Genomic DNA, 27,746 nt, shown 5'->3' with positions numbered 1-27,746 from the left:
CTGCCTGCCATCGACTGGGAAGGAGCACGAAAAACAACGGCAGTACCACCTCGCGTGAGATACGAGCGGGAGCCGACAAGGCTGTGAGGTCTTCTAGCAGACCTTCTCGCCCAAATATTCACGTTTTGATTAATAGGGGTCTGATGAAGAATAAGCCAAAGAGTTTGGGGGGGCTGGGGAGGATGTTGCGGTTCAAATCGGGCTTGTAAAGAAAACAAACACAAAGGAGCCATTAAGAGAAGACACACAGGTTGAGAGATACTAATCAGTTTTATTTTATAAATACAGATGAGCTTTCCCCGCAATTATCAACATAGTTTTAATGTGTCATTTACTATGGGATATTCTGGTTTTGCTTATTTTAAATACCTGGTCAAGCAAGGATAAAGCCAATGCTGTTGTGCTTGCTATAAAAATATAGTGGGATATGATCTTCCAAAACTAATATTCTCAAAAAATCTTAGGAATTCCTAGTGAGGGGAAAAGATCGCAATGAAATGTTTTCTCCACTTGAAGACATTTGCAGACATTTAGCAGTGTCACAGCTGTGCAGGAACTGAAAGGCTCTTGACAGTTTAAAGCACGCTGTGATATATCATCTCACCTTCAAACCTACTATTTGTTTCTCTTCCACTATGCTATTTTCAAAGTAATTTTGAGGGGGGGAAATAAATGCCAAAAAGAAAGCTGTGAGGTTGCTGCAGTCCGTACAATCCCCCATCCTCACAGCAGTGAGAAGTTTGTCAATGCTTTAATTAATCCTACGATGCTGCCCCCCTTCACAGCACCTTCTACATATAAAGTGATGCAAGTGGAAGAGAAATGTGGGGACAATTTAAGGCTTACTATAGATACATCCAGAGAAATCCCGTCAAAGAAGCTTTGCGTGACAGATGCAGAAATCAACCATCGCGTTTGACACATTAACAATCACAGGGCTCAAACAGGAACAGCAACACAACATCAGGGAGGAAAACTAGACTTCATTTGGTCGGGTGCAACCTGAGAAAACACGCAACTAATGAAACCAAAAAAAAAAAAAAAAAAAAAAAATCCAAGGTCCCACTGATGCTCTACGAACCTAATTTCACGTGTCGCTTAATTGCACTGAGCCGCTCTGTGTTTGCCTACAGAAACATAGCGACTTCACAACTACTCTTTGGGTTGCTTTGAAAAGTCACCACCACACACAAGCTACTGCCTTTCCCTTAGAGAAGGAAACGAGCGTGCCTACAAACGGATCTGGGCCGCTTTGGGGGGGCCAGATCCCATCCCTCAGGGTGCACGACTGACTCGACGTTACTGAATTTCACCTAGAATTATACTGCTAGCAGAAGATGGTAAAATATAGTCACAGGGCAGAGTATCTTACTTTGTTAGTAAGTGCTATGCTTTCAGGCATTTATTTCTGGCTCTCAGGATGCCCAAGCACGGCATGTGCTTCCAACCTATCTCCTCTCAAAGACGACAGCAGTGCTTTAAGCTCCTGCAGCATTTCCTTTAGGGAAACTTTTCATGAGGTTGGAACGGAGGAGCTGATTTGGGGGGGGAGAAGATACTCATGAATGCATCCAACTTCATGCCCAAGTTTGCACCTGGAATCACGTTCAATGCCTTACCAAATCAAGGTCTCTGCTTCTGAGAGCTTCCATCTAGCACATTATACTGGGACAGACCAAAGGTAACAAAATCGCTGTAGAAAGGCTCGATCCAACAACTCAACTGCAGACACAACCGTTAAAAGCTAACAGAAGAAATGTGAATATAGTTTTAATACAATCATTAAGGTGTTACCTGGAGAAATGCATATTCTAGAACAGTGCTATTATGTATATTGGTTCTCACATACACATCTTGTTTTGACAACAGATAGTTGAGATTATACATATCCACATTTTAAAAAGTTAATTTAGGCTAGCCTTACGGTGACGTTAGGAAAAAGACTAGGTCATTGGTTCAAAAGAAAGCAGAGACCAGGGAGAAAAAAAAAAAAAAAAGCCAGGCATGATGAAGTGTTTTTTATTCTGCTATATATTTTTATATTTGAGAGCTCACAACTGAGCCCAAATTCTTGGGTATACAATATAGAAAGCAAGAGCAATGAAATCCAAACTGAAACAAATACCAGGAATCACAAAGCAGGCTGCAAATTGCTTTCCCATTAGTGCAGCTGAACACATGTGCCAGTGGTAACCTACCTAACAGCAAACCGCACCCCCAGCGAACCGCTGGAAGTTTCTTCCTTTAAAGTACAGATGGTTTAAAGGATATTAATTTAGATTAATAATGTTAAGTGCCTCCTTTCTGCAGAGGGTGGAGCGATTCCACAAATTCGTCTAATTCCAAAGTGCTGACTGCATTTTCAGTCTGGGTTTTTTTTAGGAAGACGCCTGTGAGGTGCCCCACAGCACGGTGTCCCCTTAGACCCCTCGCAGGGTGGCAGCTGAACCCCGCTCAAGCAGCGCATTCGAGGTCTCTGCTGATGAGGGCTGTGACCACCTGAAGCAGGGAATGGTCAGGCTGAGATTTTTTTTTTTTTTTCCCTATGAAACCCTAGAGGAGATTTAGTCCTCCAGGCTTCTACCGGTAGGAACAGTGGGTATGGAGAAAGGAGGAGGAGGGGGAGAAAAGTCATTTGTGATTAATCGGATGCAAGGAAACCGCAGCTATCACACAGGTGCTCGTTCTCGGGCAAGTTTACACCACCAACTGAAGACCCATCAGTGCAAACTAGAACTTCAAAGGCTACAGAGCACAGCCAAGAGAAAGCTGTCCAATTATAAGAAATCCATGGTATTTCTGTAACAGTGGCTACATTGCTCGAGAAAACACAGGAGTACATGGGAGAAGGGAAAGAGGTCTTACTGTAAATGGTAATTTATGGTATTTTTAAATTTACTTTCTTTTATTTCTTCTGAAAAGATCAGAGTAATTTTAGCTTGAAATAATAATTAAGAAATTAACAAATATTCATAGGAGGGCCTGATCAGCGCTAGAACTTCTTTCCAGGAAAGCTTTTATAAATGGATTCCAATCCCTAATTAAAAAAAAAAAAAAAAAAAAAAGAATTTCCAACAGATTACAAATACCAGACATAAGAAGACTGGAAGCAGAATCAAAATTTACCTGGGCTGTGAATATACCATGATCCTGTGTTATCGTGCTCAAGTCCATTTGTCTAACACCATAGGAATAGCTTTAGCTTTTTTATTTTTTTTATTTTTTTTTTTATAATTAATATAAAGAATAAGTGCAATTTTATCTCTATTCCAGATCACTGATTTCACCTCAATGTCTGCTATCAAATCCCTGTCCCAGCTCACTTGTCCGAACTTTTACGCGGTCTGCGGAAGCTGGACATGTTTTCATTCAGTGCATAGATCCTTCGAGAGAACTCCTCAAACTCCCCTAGGACTTGTTCGTCACACTCCACTGCCACGGCGTGCTCCACCGGGATGGAGTTAAAGTCTTCTAGCTGATCTCCCGTGCTGAACCCCGTCGCTTCCATCCCCATGATCTCCTCCGCTTGCTCCACGGTGCAGCAAAGGACGGGGCCGAGCCGGGGCCGGAGCTCACAGGGCTGCTCGTTGCTCGCAGTGCCAGCGCACTCGCCAGGCAGAAACGCCCCGTTTATTGCACTAGTATGTCCTAGGAAAGACTCCTGCTGGGCTTGGGCATTGTTTAAGCTCCCGTTTTCTCCATTGAAACTGCTGCACAAGTCCTCGCCTTTCTTGGTATTTCCTTTCGAGGAGTCCATAGAGGTATCCAAGGAAGAAGATATCGATCCAGGTTTTTTATCTAACTCTCCTCCATGGGCTGTGATGGCAACAGGCTGCGTTAAAGCAGAGTTGTAACTAGGAGGAGGAGTTTTGTACTGTAGTCTTTCGTTTCCCGTGCTGGCTCGTTTTCGGAGTCCTTTATCTGGAGAAGGAAGCCCACTGGAAAAGCCAATATCCAATCTGCCGAAGCTAGAGCTCTGTCTCTTTGGAACAGGAATTGCACTGGATGTATGGTGTCGATCACTATAAAAGGAGAAAAGGATAAATCACAGCTGTCAGGCATGATCACGAGCAATACAGATGTTTAACCGAAGGCTGAAGCGATTATTTTATCGCAACTCCAGGCTCCGTTTGGCCAGCTACTTGTATCCTAAAGTGCTAAAACCCCAAAAGTGTTTAATGCTGTACGAACTACGGAAGACACCCCAGAGGATAGCTTTACTGCAAACCAGCAAGATTGTGTAGGAACACTTAAAGCTCTACGGTTTGAAGAGTCAATCACCCAAGAAACCACCACATTACGTTAATTTGTACTGTTAACACCATTTTATAGGACCGAGCTGTACTTTAGGAATTATTACTGTTGACCATATACTTATGTATTTATGGCCTGTACTGGGCCATCATAAACTCTTCAAAAGTGAATAATAATGGCCGAATCCTCTATGAGAGACTTCTTCCAACAGTGGCCTTTCCTGACAGCTGCACAAAGGAGAAAAAACAACACACTAACTTTGCTATTTGCAGAGGATTGTTTTTGCCAGATCTTCTGCTTTTCTGTGCCAGTCATTCCAGAACTTTTTAGGCAAATGTCAGCCTCGGTTTCTTGAGGAACATGAACTAATCACGCTTAATTTACAAGTTTGATTTCACTATTTAATACAGTGCCACAGACCGCTTACGCTGTCTCAGGGTGTAGGATTTGGAACATCCGCTTTACATCATCTTGGGAGTGTTATATGAATTTTCCTTCATCAGCTTAATCCTTATCCAAATATAATCACCATCCCATATGCAAATAGTATGTTGTACATTAACTTAAGATACCAGTTCATTTTCCTTCCAAATTAAAAAAAATTAAAACCCCCACAGCTATTACTGATCTGCTGAATGTATAGCTCCAAGATTCAACTGCTGTCAGTACGAGTCTCCTTCATTAACTCCATTTAAAAGAAACTCCTTCTACTCGAGGCCTGATACATATTGGGATCTGTCTTGTGGGGGAAAAATCTTGGAATAGCAGTTATGAGTAGTCCCTAGCGTGGATCCTTTTCCACTTTATTTTTCTTTTTTTCCTCCCTTTTGTAAATTGGATAAGCTTGATTGCAAGAAGTCCCTCTGTGAAAAATAAGCATTCCCATGGGAGGGCAGTGCAGACTACTACCGTTCTTTAATTTCCTCTCCCTTCTTACCTCCTCCCAGGCTGCCCCTTAATACATGTGTAGAGCTTCCTTCTCTTCCATAAAAACCTCAAATTACCTTAAGGAAAAGTTGCTTTTCAGAATTTACAGTTGCAGACAGTGAAGCAGAGAGATAAGCGCCACACACGCAGCTAGCAGTAAAATCATCAACTTTCTTCTTAGATTTCGACTGTTGTTTCAGAACTTTTTAATGCAAACTCTGCACAGCATTTGCAGCTTTGTTTGCAAAGGTTTGGAGCATTCTTAACAGAGGTGACAAAACAGAAAACAGTATGTGCCACAGATCCTAATAAGTGCTGTATACGTGGTCTTGGAGACCAATCTTCAGGTCCCTTACTGACCAGAGGCTTTAAAATACTTCAACCAACTTACACAATCAACCATTTATTTTTAAAATGATATAATATGGCAAACACAAGGCAGGAGAGTTGTGAACTTTACTGAGGCAATGTGCTCTGCAGACACATCGGGGATGGTCTGTTTTCCCCTCCCCTTCCCCCAGCTTAGTCATTTCTGCCTTGATTCAGAAAATAAACGTATACTTGGTATTACTTATTTGATAAGATTCTTTTTATCTTAAAACTTAGCTAAGAAACTTTTTCACATTTCCTCTAGGTTTGCTGAATCTTCCTTAAGAAAGAGCACAGGAAAAAAAAATAAAGGGTGACGTTTTCAGCTTTATCAGAAAAATGCAGCAAAACAAGCTATTTTGTTCTGTACTGAGTTAATAGAAACTTTACAATTAAATGGCAAGTTTTAGGAATTTACCCAAATTCCAAGACATGCATACATTCACAAGTCAACATGTCATTCAAGATACTTCCCTGGGTCCAAAAGCACCTCAACCTGTGTTTACATGAACTAAATCCTCATGGACAAGTGATAACTGATTACTACAGATGACTGTTCAAATTACAAGATACTTTGCAATTAAGTAGATGGTGTGCTTCAGTGCAAGATATCGAAGGTTTTGCTGCCTTTCCCATTCCAGACATAGTGATGTTGCACAGCTAAATTATCTCCTTCCTTCTTGGACAGGATAGAGTGTAACACAGTGATCTGCACGTCTTACCAAAGAGATGCGGCAGGATGCACGGCCCCCCCTTGAGGCACCCAAACAAGGACAAGCAGTGGCTGTGTGCCATGGAACTGGGCAGGGAAGGTTTCCCTCCTCTACTCTTCCTTACAAAACCAAGCCCAAAGCACAGGCTGGGATTAGTCCTGCTGCTGAGATAAAGCCTAAGCCTGCCATGAGTCTTGAGGAGTTCAAAGGGGAGCTTCCAGGCAGAAGAGATCTCAGCTGTGTGCACGTGCACTGTTGTGATCCATCACTTCATGGCTCTAAATGCAGGAGGCTCAGAAGACAGAGAGGCAAAAAGGAGAGATGGGTTCTGTGCTCAGTCTAGTATTTTAGATTAGGAGAAAAAAAACCCTGTTGGTGAAGGTTTGCTTTGTTTTGTTTGTACGGTATTGTCAATTCAAGATCTAGAGGGCAACACACTTGCTTTCTGCAGCTCTAGAATGAGCTGTATAAAATGTATTCTTAAGTCTGTACATATTTGACAAATTAGTTGTCTGATACCATTTAAAATAGCAAACATGTATGCAGTTCAAAAAGAACTGGGGTATATGAGAACACCATTTCCATACAAGCTCCTTTTCCAACTCAAAGGTCACTTATTGCCATCCCTTTCCAAAAGAAACGGGCTGTTCCCGGAACTGATTCCAGTATTATGTCCCCTGCAACAGTAATGCTAAAAATCTTTCTGCTTGGTTTCTATCAAGATGTCAGGGATGAGTCAAATGGGAATGCATTCCTGATGAACTGGAACCCAGGAGGGCTGCAGATTCCACAGAAACAACTGCACACGTTTGAAATAAAAAAAGCAAGACTAGGAATAATACAGACGTGGGCAGGCAGAAAAGGGTAACTTTTTTCCCCCCAGGTACAACAGAAGGTAGATGAATAGATGTATCATGTTGTTCTGCAGACAATTTGGGTCCAGATTCACCAAGGGACTTCAGCAGCAACAGCTGGGACAGTCTATATGCTAGCTGCAGAAGTTACAGTACAGGACACTTGCATCCTCTGCAAAGTAAAGCAAGAGTTTCATGTCAAAGCATCAAATAGGCAACACCCCGTACAGCAGTGAGGGCTTCCAATCTCCCGATCTAGGCACAATGACAAGAAATGTTCAGAGGAAATTCTGCCATTTCTCCCAATTTTATTCAACCATCCACAGGTTGAAATAGGCATTTAAGAGATTAAAATCTAAGCCAGGAAGAATTTCAAGCTGTACCTTGCAGATTTAAGTGCAGATGAATGTTCCCCAAACCAGTCAAAATACTATCTACTCTCTACACAATATTTTAGCAATAAAAGCTCTTGCCTGAAATGCAAGCAGTCAGAAGGGGGTACAGACAAACAACACAGTGGCCTGAACACCAGGCCCTCCTGTTGAATATATCACCTTGCAGCACAAGATCTCACAAGAGTAAGAGCCATCTCAGATGAGGAGGATGTGTAAGGAAAGGGGAGCCAAAAGCCATCCTAGGTTTATCCTAGCTCTTGAGTTGCAGAGGCACACCATTATGCAAAACACAAGTAATTCCTGGAGAGATCAAACTCTAGGCAAAACCTCTTCGCCATCTGAACGAGCAATACCTGCGACTCTCAGTTGTTGTGCTGGCCTGTGCTTCAAACTTGTTCAAATCCATTTATCTTAGATCAGACTCTTTAAAGGGCAAACATGTAAGTATGGCATAAGACTGCCTAATTGGCAAAACCCAAATTACCTCCAGCAAGTGCTGATCAGCCCAATTTAGGCACAACAGCAACTTTTCTGTGTAGCAGAAGAAAGAAGCAGCAGCAGAAGAAATTTGAGCGTCCGAGTAAACCAGCATGAAAACTGTGGTGTTTAACTAGCTTGAGAGAAGCAGCTTTATAAACTGTTCTAGTGGGCATGTAAATTTAAGTTCCTCCTAAAGGGAAACATGCCTAAATTCCTTTTATAAATCCAGGCCTTACAGGCAAACGGGCGAGAAATTAATTAGTTTGCAGGACCAGGAGAGTTTTTAAAAAGCTTGTTATGACAAGGCTATTCAAGCAAACACATTATGTATGCCTGAACAATACATCTTTAGTCCAGCAGCCAAAAAAAATCTTCCCTTCCTTAGTAAGTTGAACTGGCAGAATGATCTATACTAAGTGATCTAACAGCCTAAATGTAGCAGCAATACAAATCTAATCTCCCTCATCTACAAAATAACTTCCCAGTTAATAGAGTACGTAAGGGCTGCCCCATAAGGCAGGAAAGCAGGAATGATCTTCATTTATCATGCAAGCATTCAAACTAATGAATTAGAACAAAAAGCACTTGCAGCCGGGTTCTTTAAAACTACATGCCATGAAATGGACCTTACTTAAGACTGCAAAACCAGATTTTGAACTGCTGGAGACATATGCGGGCAGATTTCTGAAACTGTTCATTCCTACCAATAAATATGAATAGGATGGGTTTAGCTTCAGTTAGGAATAAATACGGGGATAACAGCCCAAATCTGAGAAAGAAGGAATGAAGTCAATAGAATGGCTTAACTACTTATCAAATATTATCTAGGGCACTTAGATAAAAGTAAGTTTGCATGAAGGACTTTGGAGATCAGCTATCTAAGAGTTCATTGCCTAGGCTCCTTCCACAATCAGTGGAGAAAGAAAATGAGCACTGGAGAGAAGGGTGAGTAATAACCCATTGCGAGCCATTTGTGATCAGTGGGACAATCACCCTCTCAAGATGCCTATTCCTGACCACAGGGGCAACCTAGGCAACAAGTTTAGGCTGAGTGATGAGTGTCTAGAAGGCAAACACAAGAAGATGAATAGCTCTCTGTATACTGTTAAGTAGAACAATGGTCAGTCTTGCAGGCAAGTTAAATAAAAAAAAAAAAAAACAGCTCTAGGAGCAGTGGATTAAGCAGTTAAATCAAGGGGTCTTTTCCCATTCCATCAACTCCCTCCAGGTGAGGATGAGAACTCAAATTGAGGGTTTCGTTCAAAAGTAATGTTTACAGAGAGGCACAGTGCTCAGAAATACTAGGTCGCTATTAATCTTCGTGAAAACAAGCAGCTGACAGAGGGTCTCTATTCCATTTGCATTTTCCTGGAGGAAAAGGCTGTACTGAATTCATAGCACTGCATCAAGGCAAAGTCCAGAGAAAGAGATGCTTTATCAGCCTCACGGCTCATGGAATTAATAAAATATATTTAAAAAAGCAAGTCATGTTTGAAAACTAACATCCACTTGCCCAGAAACTTTAGAGACTGTAAGGTATCATCACCAGTGAAAAGAGTTTGGCTTGCAGGAGCATTGCCCTTTACTCCAAGGCAAGATCTTGTTCTGAGTTACTAAGGTTGAGCTGGTTCAGCTTCCAGCCACAGTTACTTGGTCAGTCTTCTGAGAGAGCAAACAGATGTGGACACCCGTCTAAAAAGAAAGGCCCGTGACTAGTGGAGTATAAAAACTGATTTGATGAACTGTCACCAGGCCTTAATGACTTTTAGTCATTGAGTTGGATTAGACTAGAACTGGTTACATATAGGAGCAGGTATAGTTTCTATCAGGATGCAGGATTTCTAAATTAAAAAAAAAAAAAAAAAAGAGAAACCTCAGATTTATTGGACATTATAGATAAGAGAATTACATCATCACCAATCTCAATGTTTCAACTGCATCCAAATCTCAAAAGCCAATTCATAATAATCTAACTTCAGCTGTAAGTTTTACTGGCAGCAGAATTACAAAGTAGCTGCTTTCTCCCAAAAATATTAGTTTTCAGGAGTTAACAGTTGGTCCATTTGGGCATTCTTAGAGACCTAAGACAAAAGACTCAGACTCCATGCTGTAAACAGGCGAGATAAAGCGATTGAAGTTGGACACAAACATTTTTAAAGTTATTTTCTTAGTGAACAGATTCTGGTTGTAATCTGTTTGCAGTTTTGATAAAAAGTTTCTTCAGTCAGATTCAGTTGTGATTATCTAATCTGTCTGCAAGGGGCTCAGAGAAACTGTAAAGCAATATGAGAGACAGAATACAATTCACAGGCTCAAATATGTATCTTTTTCCTCCCCACAAAATGTTTCCTCTGAGGAACATTACTGGATCACAGCTGGTCAAAATACTAAATCTTGATTGTCTGGCCAAAAGCCAAAATCCACAGCTACAGCTCTTTGGTATGAGAATACTTTAAAAAAACCCAAACTTAAACACCATTTGATCTTTTTTGTTACAAACTATGACCTCATGGCAGTAAGAATGCTAAATGAAGGTGTTTAAGTTGGTTTATAGCCATCTGAAATGTTTGAAGCTCCAAGCACAGCTCCAAGCCAATATCATGTCAAGTGTGCTAAAAAGCAATAATAGTTTCTCACCTTTTTAGAGATTACTGGTTAAATAACGCACAATAGTGACAGGGCTGCAAAGGGAGGCTGCCAATATGAAGTTAAGGTGAAATTGCGTCCTTTGGCAGCTAAGAAATTCTGACACACTCTTTAAAAAAAAAAAAAAAAAATCTTCATAAATTAAGCTACCAGAGTTTTCTTAACTCAAACATAAAGCTTTAGGCTCCTCTTGAATCTAGCAATGTATGAATCAAGACATACCTTTGAAGCACAAGTTTAAGCATTGGCACGCAAGTATTTTTGAGTAAAGCTTTTAAATGCAGGCTCAAAAGAGCATCTCCCTGACTACAGGCAAGACTTTCTAAAGGAGTATCTCATATTTGCCAGCATTAGATAAGCCTGTCGTCTAATCTATTCACTAAGAAAAAACTCAGTCTCTCACTGGACTGCTCAAGTTTGCAGTGTGCTTTTTACTTGCCATTAATAAACACAAATACTATCCCTCAAAAGTTACACCGAGTAAATAAAATTAAACTGAAGAATGAGGGAAAATGAAAGTCTCTTGATTTAATGCACCCATGATCTAAAAAGCCTGGCTTATGAAAGAAATCAGAACATGCAAATAGGAATAAAACAACATTCAAAATGTCCAGGCTAAGTGTAAATATAGATTTGGTCTCAAAAGCTGGAAGAAACTGCATACTCAAGAGAAAAAGAATTTAAGAGAAAAACTGCGTAAGTTCTTTTGCATCAGCAAAAGCTAATCTTAAAATTGAGCTGCTTTTCTGGAAGCCAGTGATATTCCAGGACAAAAACCCTAGGAACGGAGAGAATTATTCCCAAAAGAAAACTGAAAAGAGTTGGGAGACCACAACTTAGACAGTCTAAATCAACTACAACTTTGTCTCATCACCTTTCACCTTAAGAGTCAACATCCAGATTTGGTATCAGAAAAATAAGTTTTTGCAGTTCTGTAGCCTCCGTAACAGTGTGTGCAGGAACCAACAGATCTGTCTTGATTTCATCTACATACAGCACAAATAATATTTTGCAGTAGGGGTAAGGGGGAAGAAAAGTAAACACAGAAGAATATAGGTGCCAGGAGAGATACGAAGAGGGAAGCGGAGCTTGTAGACCTGCTAGCTTGCTGCAATAAATCACGTGTGTTGGGATGTGAAAACATGTATTAATCATTTAAGTGTCATGCCTGAGAAACCAAAACAACACAAATCTCACCAGGCAGAGGGATCCAGCAGCAACGCAATTAAACCTTGATGCAAAGGCACCGGCCTCTGCAGACCTTCAACAGGGCCAAGGGCTGCCCCAGAGCAACAGGCAGAACAACAGAGCTCACGAAAGCCTGAAGCAGAGACTTTAAACACAAATTTGTTCTAAGTATGGAATAGGTGGGGTCTTCTTCAAAAACTGTGGGGGTTTTTTGTTTGTTTTTAATCTGAAGGGGTAAAGAAACTATTTTGTACTCAAATCTAAACTGATGCTTATCAGAGAGAGGTTCAGCCTGAAATAATTATGTATTTCAGTTACCCTGAATATCTAGGGGATTCAATTTCATTCCAGTCTGCAGAAAAATCTAGATGTCTCCAGTCAAAAAAACACAAAAATGAGGATGATGCATGGGCTAGGAATTAAAACCAGTCTTGTTCAAAGAGAAACTAAGTACAGTGCAAGTATTGTTTTTTACCAGTATGATTATGATTTAACAGAATTTAAATTCAGCAAAGCCCAGCTGTAGTGCTAAGAAAGGGAACTGAAGACCAGCAACAACACAAGCAAGCAAACCAGGCAGTGCAAGTGAATCTGTAGATAAGAAAACCCCATCACTGCTCCCATGTTCATGCTCTCATCCTGCAAATGAAGCATAACCTGGAAATACTTTACGGACTACCGTTTGTGGCAGAGGCTACCAGGTGACTCACCTACAGTATCCTGACAACAAAAAAAAAATCCTTCAAATACTCATTTTAACAGCTGGTGGCTTTTATGCTTGTTTAAATATATATAATCAGATATTATCCACAAGACAGTGGGCATCTGTACTCTATGTATGTATTCAACTGAAATGCCTGATTATGAAAGTCTAGCCAGTTTACCCCTTGAGCTAAACTCCCTGTAAAGCCTCATTTCCATTTATATTATTAGGAAGTACTAAGAAGCATTGTTTAGAATCATTAGCCTTAAAAAAAAAAAGTTAAAAATGAACAACTATTCATACAAGTTTTGGAGGTGAGAAGGAAATGAGGCATAGACATTCAAGGGGGAGGGGGGGAAGGAGGGAACGTGATACTCCCAGAGAACTGTGCTTAATATTCCTACATGTTTTGAAATATTATCCAGCCAGAAAAATGTGTTTTGTCTTGCTAATGACTGTGTATCACCTATAGGAAAATAAACCCCTGGTAGATGACGGCAAAACCTCTAAGGCATAACTAAAGCTTCCACTATCAGTTCTTCAAAGCCAGCACACACCAGAAGGGAAGAACAGACACTCTGTGTTTTGAAAATAGTTCCCATTTAACTTGTCCCGGAGTCATCCCACCTCTGCTTATCCAAGACTGAAGGAGACATCCACAACCTGTACCCCTCCCGCTCTGCTGATGAGTACACACAAGTGCTACACAAGTCACAATTTAGGTATTTTGGCCCTTCATTTTCAGATTTGCTTAGGGGACCACACGTCATCTTAAGACTTTTACATTACAGTGATGGATACCCCATGAAAACTCATAGTAATACTTTCCCTGATGAAGAAAGCTTTTCTTTATGCATCTTGCTAAGGGATAAGAAAAGCAGGGAGAATCTTTTCAGCTGTGCCTGAAATTACTGACAGAATAAAACTGCACAAGGGACTGAGCTTCCTTTTCTCAGAGCCTATTTACTTCCACTGTTTTGTTGGCTGAGTTGTATTTCCATCAGGCAACACTTTTTACAGTATTGCTCAAAGACTACTTTTTCTACTCCCGTATTTGTTTTCCTTTGCCAAGACTCTCTTCCCAAAATAAGTGATTTGGACACTAGCTTAGACCTCACATGGATCAGTATTTCTGTGCAAGGAATGAAAGGTAACAAAGGCAAAGAGTGACAAAGAAATAAGGGCTGGTAAGAGCTGTGGCATGATGACATCCCATAAGATTTTCATCACTGCTACGCACTGAAGCAGAATTTTTGTCCCAAAGGTCTGATATATTGAACTATGCTACTCTGAGTCACTAACCCTGTTTGAAGCTTGCTCTAATAATTTTCAAAGGGAGCAATAACAAAAAGCTTGGTTTTGCATAAAAGGATGTGTGATCACCTACTGCCTTTAGACCTATTGTGTTGTTCTTCCCATGTTCTTCATATTGCAGAAAAAAATAAAGAAAGGAGACTTTTAGAGCTTAGAAACATTTTAGGACCCTGTTAAAATATAGCAGCAAGAATGCTGTTGACATAGTAAAATCCTTTAAAAGTTGCCAAAGTGCGTACATGAGAAGGCTGTATTTCAGCAGTTTGCCCACTGTTTTTCAACCCAAAACTATTTATCACATGACACTGTTTGTTTTGCATTCATGGACATGTGTTTCCATCCCTACAAAAATCCACCTTGTGCTATGCTGCCTCTTCAGCTGTCACAGAGAGCGTGGCAGGAGACTAGGCTGCATTACGCTAAAAAAGGCTTTGCTACTTCTGCTGGTTTAGCACGTAAGGAATTCAGATATAATATGAACAGAACTAGAAAGCTCGACTCCACTGTTAAAGAAGGGCCAGTGTGGCAATGCTTAGTAACATTTCACATCTGATTTAAAAATTAGTTCAATCCTGGTTTTGAGTCTCCCCTAAAAGCCGTATACTAGCCCAAAAATACTAAGGTTTGGCTATTAGTGCTTTGTAGTTAATTATCTAATTAGGAATAACTAGCTTCTGTTAAGAAAACTGGAAGCACTCTTTCACCTCAATTTAGGATACTTTTTGTGCCAGAATAAATTATTTCTCAGACCACATGAAGCAGCGAGGCAGTCCATATCCATCACCAAAGCATCTTGCAGCAAAACCTGGTAGGGTTACCTCAGACTAGATGATATTTTAAATACCTTGGAGTATCCAGGGCATCTGCAGGAGGTCAGGTATGACACGGGGACCACACAAGACCTCTGCAACTTTGGAGCAGTGAATAATTAATGTAGGGATCCTAAAATGGCACGATGCTACGTTTGGGTGGGATTCAAGCACCCAAAGAACAAAAATGAGAATGCAGGACAAAATAATTGCTTAAGGTAAGAGGCTTCATGAGTACAACAATTCAAAGACAATAAATTAAAACAATGAGAATACAAAGCATCTAATACCTGAAGAAATACACTTGGTAGTGAATTGTGCCTTTCACATTTACTAAAGTTTACCTTGGTGCTTTTAAGGCGAACAGGTCAAGCCTCATGACCAAACAACTGCTGCAAGGTAAGCCTACCCTAACTTTGGTCTTACAACATAGAAACTGGTCTGCTTTGATTTTCTGAGCCCACAGTGGAGAGCACGTCTGGATCCTCCAGAGTGAATCAGAGCAGAAGCACTCAAGATTTCCCTGGAAGGTTACTATAACCCTTCAGTTACTTCATGTAGCTTCGGATTTAGCAACAACACTCAACACACAACAGCTATTTTCATTAGCAACAATTACACCCAACATAAAACTGTTGATTGTAACTCACATTCCCATGCAGCTCACCCGAATGACACATGTAAAGCTGATCAGGTACTGACCAGGCTCAGAGCTGTTCTGCTAAGGTTGTTACACCTTTCTACTCTGCTACACTATCATAATACAGAAGATGCATCTGCTACCAACCCTTAAATGATTACTTCATCTCCCTCTAGTGAAGAACACTGTTTTTCAACCAGTCTTCCCCCTGCTCCATACAGCTCTGAGAAGTGTTGCAGGCCCATCATAAGGAAGATACTATAATAGCAGAAGAAAATAGTAGAATATTGTGGACATTTACATAGTTTCTATTTGGGAAGGTCACAATCTTCACGGAGCATGCTTAACTCTTGTGAAGAGCAGCTGCTTGTTCATGAAAAATCTTTACGCCTAAATTTTTTTGTAGCACCCATCTCTTTCTTTTTAATTACAAAAAAATACTTACCATCTAACCATTAGCCCAAGCTCCATGAAGTTTTTCAGGTTAGGAAGAGTTTGCCTTAGATCTGGAGTACTCAGCCCATGTTGGTATCTAAGCTACAAGAACAGGAAAAACTAAAGTTAACATTGCTTTCCAAATGCCAGATTCCAATGAATATAACATTATGGTCAGTTAATTTACTAGGTTTTCAAAGAAAGTGTAGGATAATCAAGCAGTTCCAAGAGATCTATTCCCTTTAAGGAAATGTTCCATTTAATACTCATAACCTCGTATTAGCAAAACCCACCCAAGAACAGGGAGAAAATAATCATTCAGTCTGACTGTTAAAGCTCATTACATTTTTTCCATTTCCTATCTGTAACAGGAGAACAGCCTCCCAGCTTAATAAAAATACACCCATTAAGTAAAAAGACCAAATTTCAACACGATGTTCTATATTCACCAATTCAAAACATTTATTTGTGTGCAAATGTCGTCTGTGATCCTGAGGGCATCAATGTATGCTGGAATCTGTAGTGGAACTATTGACAGTATATTATTACAAGTTGATACTACTGTATACAAGTAATCTAAATCTGTGTTCCTTATACAGTTTATATCAACATTTAAACTGCTGCTATTATTCTCATAATTAAACCCAGCACTGAAATAAAACGCCATGTAGCTAAGAGAAAGGCTTCAAACACTGACACACTTTAGCCCAAGTATTAACTCCTATGTGGGTGCAAACATAAGTGAAAAGACTGAAGATGCTGACTTCATGCAAACAACAACTTGCTTTTACCCTCAGATTATCAAACAATGTACATGACATAACTGTCACTGCTGGTTTAAGACTTATTTAAGAAGTCTCCAAACTAAAAATACTTCTGAAAAAAATGGCACATAGAAAGGAAAAAGTCTTTCTTTCTTTCAAATTTGAATCTCAAAACTTTAGGGAAACTTTGCAGGGAAATTTATCCCTTGTATGGATAAAATATGGGAAAAAAAAAATCCCTAAATACCAGTATCTTTCAGGCTATTGGAATGAAGCAGTATCAACTTAATATGCAGTTCTCAGCAGATGTTAACACACTCTAGAAGTCACAGCTGGCCTCCAATATACACATACAGTAACTGCACAAATTTGATACTGATAGAGCTACTTTATGAAACAGGGAACAATCTCAAAGTTAAATTTGGTTTTTAGAATTACACACCTGTTTCCATAATTTCATGAAAGTAAGGTGTAGCCAAACATCCTCTAAGTCAGAAAGATTTCTGACTTCTCCAAAACAATGGGCCAATCAGTTCTTCACAGAAGAAACACTCTTGAAATTGGGAATGATTTCTATGCTTGTTTGAGTTTTAGAAAGAAAAATTGCTTTGGAAGAAAGTCATCCTCAGTACTGCATTGTACAACAGGAGGCCATTTATTACACAGTTTATTATTTCCATATGGACACAGTCAAGTCATATGGTGGGCTTGGATTCATATTTTCTGCTACAATGACAGAACTTGGATTAATACAACCATACAATATAAATTACTAAATGATCACCACATTCTCCTGATGGGATTACAGTGGATTTGGTTAACCAAAGAACTTGCCTGGGGCAAAAGAAATAAAAAAAGAAAAAAACAACATTACATTTGTTCCTCCTACTACAATCATATGTTCATAGAATACCCCTTTTTATAGTCATCCTTAAATTCTAGGGTTTCAGAGCATGAAAAGAATGGGATTAAGGGATCTCTCTATTTCCAACAGCCAAGATCAGAGGAATGCATGCGAGACTCTTGTATCAAAACATAAGCAAAAACACTGTTTCTGCTAAAACATATTTTCATACTGCAAATGGCAGAGATGTATATGCATAATAAGTAAACTTAGGATGTAAGTTTTGTGAAGACTCTAGGAAACAATATGATTTAACTTTATAAATGGTATTCTATTTTGGCTTTGTAGTAGCTTAAAAAACAAAGCAATATTGCCTTATGTGTCTGTATCAATGTACGCTGATGATAATATATTTACAAAAAAATCCTACAAGTAAACTCCACAAGCTTCTGAAAAGCTCACCTGTCTTCCAGTGACAGAAAAAATTAAGAAAAAAAAAAATCGGTTGAAGCATCAGAGCCATGAGTTACTTCCCAGGTTTTAGTGTGGTTCCAAAATTACTGCAACAAGGTTAACTCCTACTTTGCAGTGGTCTGCAGGAGTCTCACATATCCCTAAAAAGAAAACTCTCTACCTTTTGTAAGTGATAGAGCCCACTACACATACAGCACAGAGCAAACAGAAGCATGGAAGGAGAAAAAAATTAGATTTTTTTATTTTTTTTTTTTTTTTACTTAAAAGAGCAGAATTATTCTTCCTCCTACCCTTGCCCTCTGACAATGCTGCATTACTAGTAAGGACTGGGGCTTTTTTTCCCCAAATCGTAAAACGTCTCATACACTTTTCCTTAAATTTAATATTTTTTAACAGCCAATGCCATACATACAGGGATAGTTACTCCACCTCATCCAATAAACAGTGTGACACTGAACAACGGTAAAAACCATCACCTGTAACCTGTTGCAGCAGGATTCATACAAGTACACTTTAACATCAAAATCAATTTTAAAATGAGAAAAATGTAGGGAGAAGACAGCTGCTTTGCTCATGAGAGTTAAAAAGGAACTTACAGATAGAGCTCAGCATTATGGAAGATGTAAAGAGAAAAGAGGCAAGAAGGAAAGCAGTGAAGCATGACATCTGGATAGGAAAACAAAAGCAGAAAGAGGTGACAGTGTGCTGTCTCGAGTCTCCTAAGAAACTGAGTTCACATTTCAAGTGTTGCTATTAAACATCACCCGTCTCCATCTGCCCCACACTATGTTTCCAAAGGAACTAGGTATCATTTGCAAAAGCAGCATTTTATTTAAAGATTAGATTGTTCCTTCAGGATATTAAAGACCCAGCCATCCAAAGAAAACGTGCCTGCTTTGATTTGAGTTAACAAGTGTCCAAGACTCGTGTTCACATTTATGACTGTATTCTCCATGGGACTGTGACTAAATCATTAATGATGTTCAAGTAATAAAATATTAATTGCCATTTCCTTATTAATATTTAGCTCCTATATACAGCTTTGTTTTCCCAACTGCTGTGTGAAACATTACTTGATTGAACAAAAACACATAGCACACATGAACTGGAAAACAAATAACCTAAAGACATCAGACACTTCAGACAGGAGTGTGAGTCTGCTCTCATACAAGTTAACAGCAACAGTTACTCCACGTAAACAAGATGTGGCAGATGAGATGCATCATATTTTATGAATAGTTCAAGACAGAAGAACTTAAGAGTACTGATATTTAAGGAAAAACAAAAATCTCACTTTGCAATTTCTTTCAATTACACGGATTAATTCATTTTATTCATCTTAAAGAAAGAAAGTTTCAATGTTTTACTGTCCTTTCCTATATTGGCTTCTATGTTAACTGACATAATTCCAAGTTATTCAGAGATGTAAAGAAGTAGCTAGTCAAATGTAACTTTAAAAAAGTGTATATTCAAGTTTCTACAAGATTTTAGAAAACCACTCTAGATTCATCCAATTTGATTACTTTCTCAGAAAACTTGTATCCCCAAACCTCTGACACTGCAAATCCAGTGTGATGAACATAAGAATTTCAGCATTATCAAAATACTTTGAAAAGAGGATCGACAGTATTTATAACTGTCAGTAGGTAACTGCCTAGACTGAGTTTGTAAAATCAGAGTTTTTTGTTTGTCCTAAGACAATTTCAGGAAGTACCTGTATAGAACAATCTGAAGAAAGAGGAGATGAAATTTATATTAAGGCCAACTCCACCTCTGTAGAAGACCAGGCTATCATACTAGTGAGTATTTTATATTATAGTTGCTATTTATTTCAACACCAGAGAAAACCATAAATGTTGAAATAAGCTGCATTTAAAACAACGGTTCTCAGACTGAAAGGCAGATTTATTTTTAAAACTTGTATTAGCTTTCTAATAAAATGTTGAAATGCTTAATTTCCATCACGGACTAAGAAAATTGTTCCAGCTAGCACAGCCACAGTATTAGTTGTAGGTGAGGTATGACACACAAATTAAAGTTAACTCATAAGAAGCCAGGTGTAATTGGTTCAGACTCTAGGAAAAATAAAATAAAATTAAGTTGTTCCAGTTTCTACTTGCATTTCCTTCTGTCCAACGGGCTGAACTTCTACTGGAAGTTGTCGGTCCTCAGCAGTGAATCAGCTCCACCCTGAACATCTCTAAACCACTCCTGCTATCCAAGCATCTTCCAGGTAATTTGTCAACCAGACAAGTATACTTAATTAAAATCACGTCAGGCAACATAAAAGGTTACCACGTTCCTAAAGGTAACAACTCCACAATAAAACATTCATTCACCAAATCATGACACGTGTAGCTATCTCATTTGTTAATGTATTAAAATACAAACCTGCAAAGGCTTAGTTCCTTTCTTATACAGTAAGAGATAAGAGTACTAGAACTATTACAGTTTTTCAAGTAAGTTGCCTTAAAAAGAAACCATTTAGCTATCTTTCTATTTCTGGGTAAAATCAGATTGCACTCAAGAACAAAATTAGGGTTTATAGTCACTAAGGGACTGTCGCCTTAGGAACAACAACAAAATCCTGCATTTACGTGTGAAGAATAGCTCCCTTCCTACACTAATTCCTGTAACAGTATTTAATGACTAATGGTATACAAGCATATACATTTACTTCCAGACAGAAATCACCAAGTACCTGGACTGGAATATCCTTTTTTGGGAGCGCAGAATGACTCCAATTCTGAACTCATCTGGTCAGCGTTTACCATATTGTTTCCCCAGCCATATTCATCTTGTTCTGAGACATGTGGAAGCAGTCTGACAGCTCAGACTATGTTAATAAAGTTCAAAATACCAGCCACTTCAGTACATGTTATGCATAATACTCGAGTCTACACCGAAACCTCCATCATTTTTGTACTTTCCTTAGTCTCTACTGCAGGCAACTGGTCTTTGATGTTGTAGCTGCATCTATACAAGAGGTGGACCCAATTCATTACTACACTGTGCAAGCTTATGTACTGTTAAGGCAGTCAAGAGCAATTTTGCATTATTGTCAGTTCAACAAGGAGTTTTTCTTGATAGCATCAAGCGTTTAAAAGGACATCTGCTCTACAAATGTGAAAACCCACAAACAAAAATAGAAGCAAAAGTGTTCTTTCAATCAAGTTTGCAGTACTGGTTAGAAGCCAAGCATTTACATAAGGTTTTCAGAGGATGTCAAATGCTGGGACAGAAATATAAAATGCAAGTTTTAATAAAATGACATAGTTAATTGTTTTACAAGATCCTGGATGACTTTTCAGAGTATGAAGGAGCACTGGCTGGGATTCAGATGACTAAGCACTGCAATAATGAAAACAGAAAGTGTTGTTATAATGCCTGTTGCTATATAAACAACCTTGGGGGATCAGTGAAATAATGCCTGCTGCTATATAAACAGTTGTATGTGTTTATACCTTTTGGGGGAAATTATAAAATTTGAGATTATCTGCACTCTTAACATCTTGCTTGCCTTTGTTTTATTAAATCTAACGAGTTGTTCTCGCTCTGAACAGCTATGTGGGTTTACTGAAAAACCCTTCAGCTGCAACATAAGTGAAACACATTGTGGTATCAATTAGCTCTTGAGATAACATCTCAAAACTAAACATTTAAAATTCATTTTTATTTTTCATATTTAAAAGACTGTCAGTATACATCTATCACAGTTTGGAAGTAAATCTAACCAAGGCTTTTCTTTTTTTTTTTTTTAAAGCTTCTTGGGGAAGTAGTAGAGAAAAAAGCAACATAGCAAGCACTGTGATTATAACAACTCTTCAAGTCCTCAATCGCTTTCAGAAGGAGCACATAAAGGACTGGCACAGGAGGGACAGCCCCCATCCAAGCAAGAGAAAGTGCTCGAATACAGAGCTATTTTTATGGAAATGCTGACTTATATGTTGATATTCCAACCCCTGTCTCCCTCTCCCAAGTGGATAGGTCACCCTTGAACAGCAGCTGTTTACTTTGCAATTTTTCTAAGAGTACTAAACTAACAAGAAAAAACAAGTTACATCAACATCCCTGAAGACCCATGTCCTTCATTAATCCATCGGGCACAGGCTTTAAAGTTCTTCAAGGTGACCCAGAGTGCTTAAAAAAGCCATCATTAAAACCCTCTTAAAGGACTCCCATCACAATTTTGATTTAGCAGTAAGAAAGGTGGAATACAAAGAGCAATCAAAGCAGTAGCAGGAGATGACTCCTCCATTTCATGCTGTCCCTTCAAAGGCTGCTTACAATCACACTTATTTTTAAAAAATGCTTAGTCTAAACTAGCCTGATTTCCCCCCACACCCTCATTTACAAGGTGGAGGTATCAATAAAATGATAAAGAGATGAGAGGCGCAAGTATCTTTAAGATACTTTCCTCTTCTTTTTCTTTGATCTGTAACAGGGACAACTAACTGCCAGGATGCTGCACAGCCACTGTGGTCCAAGACAGCCAATGCTGCAGTTGGGAAATGATCTCCACATTATGGCTAAGTGTCTGCACACCTCAGGTCTGCATGGAGCTTTGATTCAGAGCTCACAAACTGCATCAAATTCATATGGTAACTTTTTCTCACACACTAGTTCTTGCTACCAGAAGAACAGCATGTCTCCTTTCCTCTCCTCTCAGCCTAAGAGGTTTAATTCACTTCCACCTGAGAGGCAGGGGAAATTCATGCATGAAATCTAGGTACAGGAGTGATTCATCAGGAAGCAGGAAACCCATATTCTCATCTGATAACACATCCAATTCCCTTCTACTTTCTTTAATTTGCCTTAAAATGATATTAAGCTGCTTCTTCCCCTTGCATCCACCAAAATACGAAGTCTGATCGTTACTCAAACACAGCAGCAGCCTGGAGGCTAACGCTCAGCAACTTGTAATATTCTGCCAAACATTTATGAAGTAGTTTTCTTCTCATTTTTAAAACTGAAATGTGATAATAGGCAATATTTAATACTGGTTTTTGGTTTCGCAGCAATAGTGTTTATTGGAGATAGACCACAAGAAAATAAGGAAATAGGAGTACGTGTTTGAGTACATGCAGAACACACTGTAGAACTAAACATTTAGATGAGCCAAAAGCCGCGTTTCCTCTCGCTCGTGTTCATGAAACTCTTCCTGAGCGTAAACACAATATCCCTCCAGAGGGGTCTCAAACATTAGCGTTCATGGTTCAAGTCTGGTGTCCCAGTAAGGATATGGGAAACCATTGTCCAAGACATGTAAGTGGTGTTTCCCCCAGCCTAAGTAAACTATTCCTGTAAAATCTGGTGGTTAGTTGGTTCATTATAAAAATAACATATATGAGCCCCCTTGCCCATAAAGGTGCTTCATATACCAGGTCCATTTTACAAAAAGAACATTAAAAAAAGCAATTTAGAAGATAGAGCAGTTACTGGCCTCAGAAAAGCTTCCCCCCTTCCCTAGTGAAGCACTCAAATAACTAAAACCATGTTTACTGTTCAGCTGTAGTCTTGCTGCTTTATAGCTTGATGAGATGAAACTATACAGCATAACCTTTCCAGGCTCAGGTCAGAACTTCTTAAAATGGCTTGGTATCACAGAGTGATGTTTATTGGATTATAAGACATGGGCACACTTACTTCCTATGACCTCATTCATCCAGAGCTTTTGTATTAAAAATCATTACATCAGGCACGGAACAAAAGGTCAGATGTGTAAAAGCCAGAAGGAGAAAGTCAAGTAACATTTTCTACCTCCATCTTGAACACAATGTTTTCTTTACGCAATTAGCTCCGCAAGCTTAATTTTCCACTGCATGAGAACATCTGAAGTTTGCTTTCTACCTACAGACACCAGACGGGCAACAGCCCGAGATGTGCACAGGCAGGTACAGAGAACTCACTCACCTCACCCCGGCTGGAAATCCGCATGAATATAGCGCAGAACCCAAACTCATCAGCCGCGCTGAAAGGCTGCACGGCCACCCCCGGGGCTGTCCCACCAGCTCAGGGTGGGGGGACGAGCACCCCCACCCATTTGCACAAGCCTGTGAATGCCTCTCTGCTAGCCGGGAGGCTTCATCACTTGATGACAGTTCAGAGCAATATAAGTAAAGTTTCCAAATAAGTTTTTGGAAATTTGCACGTGGTGCTACTCACTCCTCCTACATTTATTCGTTACCTTCACATTTTGACAAATCCACTCCAAAAACCAGGCAATTTTCCCATTTGGCATCAGTCCAGCTTCACCTTGTACCTTAAGACGCTGTAAGAAAGGGACCTGCAGAATTTTTTCAGTGTGCATGAAAAATGCACTCCATTAGGTATTGCGAACACAAAGTCCTTCAGCTATTTGTTCTTTCATGCTACGTTGGGAAAGCCTTTGTTTTAAGATGGGTAAAACTGAGCTTTTGCCAGTTCTTCCAAAGCATCCATCCAGGTTTGTGAGACCTGCTCCAAGTGAAAAGGCTCTTGCTTTGAGAAAACATGACTCAAAGGGCAAGTGGCCCATGACACAGAGCCTAAATGGAGGAAGAATTTGGGGATTCTCAGCTCCCAGCCCCATGTCTCACCTGAGCTGAACTGCTTCCCACGTACCCATTATGCTACTTTTAGTGGGCAAAGGAGATTGACTTCTAAAAAAGATTAGATGCTGAATCAAATGGGAAAACCTCTCATTCAAGAAGCACAGAATCAATAGTTTAACACGTGTAAGACTTGCTCCCTATCAGGATAACACTGTCATTCAGTGAATACCGAACAGCACCAAGACACACCAGTACTGGACATCTTTTCTCATACGGTGGATGATATTTCAAACTTAAAAGCTCAGGTCAGGAAGCATTAAATCAAGGTCTCTTCAGCAGTGGGCTTCCTGAAAACAACTAGCAACTTATACTTGCAAAATTGAACCAGAGTTTGTTTTTCCTATTTATACACTATGAACTTGAGAAATAGTCACACGAATTACGCACAAGACCAGCAAAGAAAGATACAATAGACCCTTTAGTATTTCCAGTCTCTTGAAAAACAAAATACTTTAAAGCTCTGGATTTCAAGAGTTCTGGACTGATAAAAAAAAGTAAATGAGCCAATATATATCAGACACTTTTATTCCTTTTATTGGAGAACAACTTGCTCTAAACTTCAACTACAGTATATAATAAGCCCGAAAGGCATTTATGGATGATTAAGCAGCTGTCATACCCAAAGCTTTCAAAACAGGATTTGTGCCCTGATGTGCCAAATCCTATGCATAGAAGTATGAGACAAACCCTGTCTCATGGAGCACAGAACATACATATTAAACTATACAAGAGGAGAACAAAGGATGTGCGTGGATGGAGAAGTGAAAATAACAGAAGCTCAGCAAAAAAAAAAAAAAAAAAAAAAGAAAAAGAGAGAATTCACAGCTTGTCACTTGTTAGTGGCAGATAAGAGTAATTTTTATGCATTAAAGCAAGTGAGGTTTCAGAAAACTATGTAGATTCTAGCATAACTTTTTTTTCCCCATTAAGAGGTGGCAACACAGCAGAAAATGAGAAGGCTCCTGAAGGAAGAGACAGGCTTACAAATGAGGTTCACGAATTCCACAGGTGTTAACACTTTGTATCTGAAAGTCAAGCTTTGTCTCCAGAGCACACACTCTATTCATTAAGAACAATTATACACTATATCTTTTTCCTACACTAACACTTTGTGTTGTGGCTTGATAACAGACTTTTCATTTTTCTATCTCTTTCAATTTCAAAATGTAGTGCTTTTATATACTACAAAGCAGTTTAAGTTGGCAAATCACATGTGTTTATGTCAGCTTAACTATATCAGGAACCCATTTTCCTTCTGATTACTAAATTTTGGTTCTATTTTAACAACGTACTCATTTTTTTTAAAAAAAAAAAAAAACCTTAGCAGGCTGAAGAGTTAATACACAGAGACGATGACAGCTACGCAGTACACAAGTGATCTAACACACAGGACATGTTTGCAGGGGGTGGTCCCCAAAATTGTTCTGAAGAAGCGACTCTAGGCCCAGCTGGTGATGCCACCTCTCCTGTTCCACACATCCACGTTGTTCACCCCACCTCATCTGCTCCATTTTCTCCGCATCCAGAGCGGGAAGCACAGCCTCCAGCACGGCCTGGGCTCAAGCTGCAGGTGCGGTGATGGGTACAGGTTGGAGTGCCAAGATCTGCTCCTCCGCGGAGCAAGTTAACACCGGCCTTTGCTGATCAGCACAGATTGCCCGCGGGCAAGGACAGGCAGGCTTTCATCTGAATGAAAGGGTGACTGTTGTTACAGCTAATCCAGTCTCATTTCAACCTATTTTATCTTGGCATGGGCGATAGGAAAGGAAAAAAAGAAAGCCTTCCAACAAGTTTTCAAAAAACATATGTAAATTCCCCAATTCTAAATGATCTGGCTAGGTATCAGCCCACTGCTACCCTAGGAGACTTTCAGGAATGAAACCTCTCCTAAAAGATTTTGGCTCTACGCAGCTGGGGAAGGTACTTTGTGGTTTTTCAGGTGCAGTCCCTTCCTCTTAACATTAAAATGAATGCTTGGCACTTTACAAGATGAGGACTTGACTCTGGCTTCAACCTGTGATCTTTCAAGAACACTTTTCCCTATGCAGTTAAATTGGCCACAAATTCAGACAGTCCATTCTTTCTGAACTGTACGGTTTATGATCTTAGTTTAGGGGCCTCATAAAAGATGTAGTGTGCAAGTCACAGTATCCTACACGCAAAGGGTCATAACCACTGCATCTACATCGATACCCACAGAACTCTTAAAGACACTTCTGCTCGCTAGTGTTTATTGCCAAAACAAATTTCTAGTCCTAACATTTCTGCCGTTCAACTTCCCATGGAAAAGTTTAATAGTTTCTATTATAAAGTTGATTTTTTCACATGTTTGATAGTCTAATAGAGCCAGAAACTGAACATCTTGCCTCATTTCATGTTTAAGAGCTGAATTTCAGTGCAGTTTCTTACATATGGCACTAGTACATAAGCATTCAGCTTTTATTCCATGCAGCTATTAGAAGGATCAGTTTGACTGCAACTAAAATACATCAAGAAGCATTGTGCTTTTCTTCTGTGCTTCTGTGAATGTTATTTACCTCGTGCATTAGACAAGCAACTGAACCAAAAAGCACCGTTCCCACGAGAGCACCACTGGCTGATCAACATCTCTAGCAGGTTGCCTAAAGCACGTAACTGCTGTCTGCCACCACGTGGACACAGCAACTCTGGACACACAAAAGGAGGGCTAGGCCCAAGTTACTTGCTTGGATCTGTATTGCATTGATGTGAAAACAAACACCCTTGGGGGAGCTGACGAAAGATTGTTTGAGTGATTTTTTTCATGTCAAATAGCAAAGTTCATCTGTTGCAAATGACTGTCAGATGAAAGCAGAACTATTCTTTGGCCAGGGTTCAGCAAATCATGCCAGTGTGAATAAGAGTATCAGTCTAAGATCACTCAATAGTTGTCTGACAAAACAAATCAAGGCTGGATCAGAAAAGAAGCCTTGTCTTGTGGGGCGATCAAGAGTATGCATTCAGCCTGAACAGAAAAAAAGTCCCCTTAACTCATGCGGTATAAAAAAAAAAAAAAATCAAAAAGATTTAACAAAACCTGGAAGTGATGCTCTGACTGGCACCAACTCCAGAGTCTCCCTGACAAACACCAGCAACGAACTGGGGTAAAACCAGACACATTCACTCTTTCACTTGGCTCTAGGAAATCAAAGAGTTGTAGAACAGTCTAAATTATTTGATACTCAGTTTTGCAAATCTCCAGTCGAGAGCCAGTAATTTAGGTAAGGACAGAACATCCACGTCCACCAAAGCCAGATGGAGGTAGTGACCAAGGTCACAGTAGCAACAAGACTAAAACAGGACTCGCAGTGTTCATAGTTCTGGCA

General features: G+C 39.6%; 1 protein-coding gene across 2 annotated transcripts in view; it reads right to left on the bottom strand.

Annotated features, from left to right (window-relative positions):
• Positions 1-251: 251 nt before the first annotated feature.
• The window catches only part of UVRAG (UV radiation resistance associated), a 96,876-nt gene continuing 69,381 nt past the window's right edge, over positions 252-27,746 (bottom strand). For both annotated transcript variants that reach the window (XM_042792662.1, XM_042792663.1), the window contains 2 exons: positions 15,738-15,829; positions 252-4,022 (listed from right to left, as the gene is read on the bottom strand). In XM_042792662.1, the coding sequence (XP_042648596.1) occupies positions 3,320-4,022; positions 15,738-15,829 (795 nt within the window). In that variant the 3' untranslated portion in view covers positions 252-3,319. The remainder of the gene's footprint in view (positions 4,023-15,737; positions 15,830-27,746) is intronic.

Source organism: Tyto alba, unplaced genomic scaffold (assembly GCF_018691265.1).
Source record: "Tyto alba isolate M040663 unplaced genomic scaffold, T.alba_DEE_v4.0 Super-Scaffold_2, whole genome shotgun sequence".
Lineage (NCBI taxonomy): Eukaryota > Metazoa > Chordata > Aves > Strigiformes > Tytonidae > Tyto > Tyto alba.
This window is presented reverse-complemented; position numbering and strand designations above follow the sequence as displayed.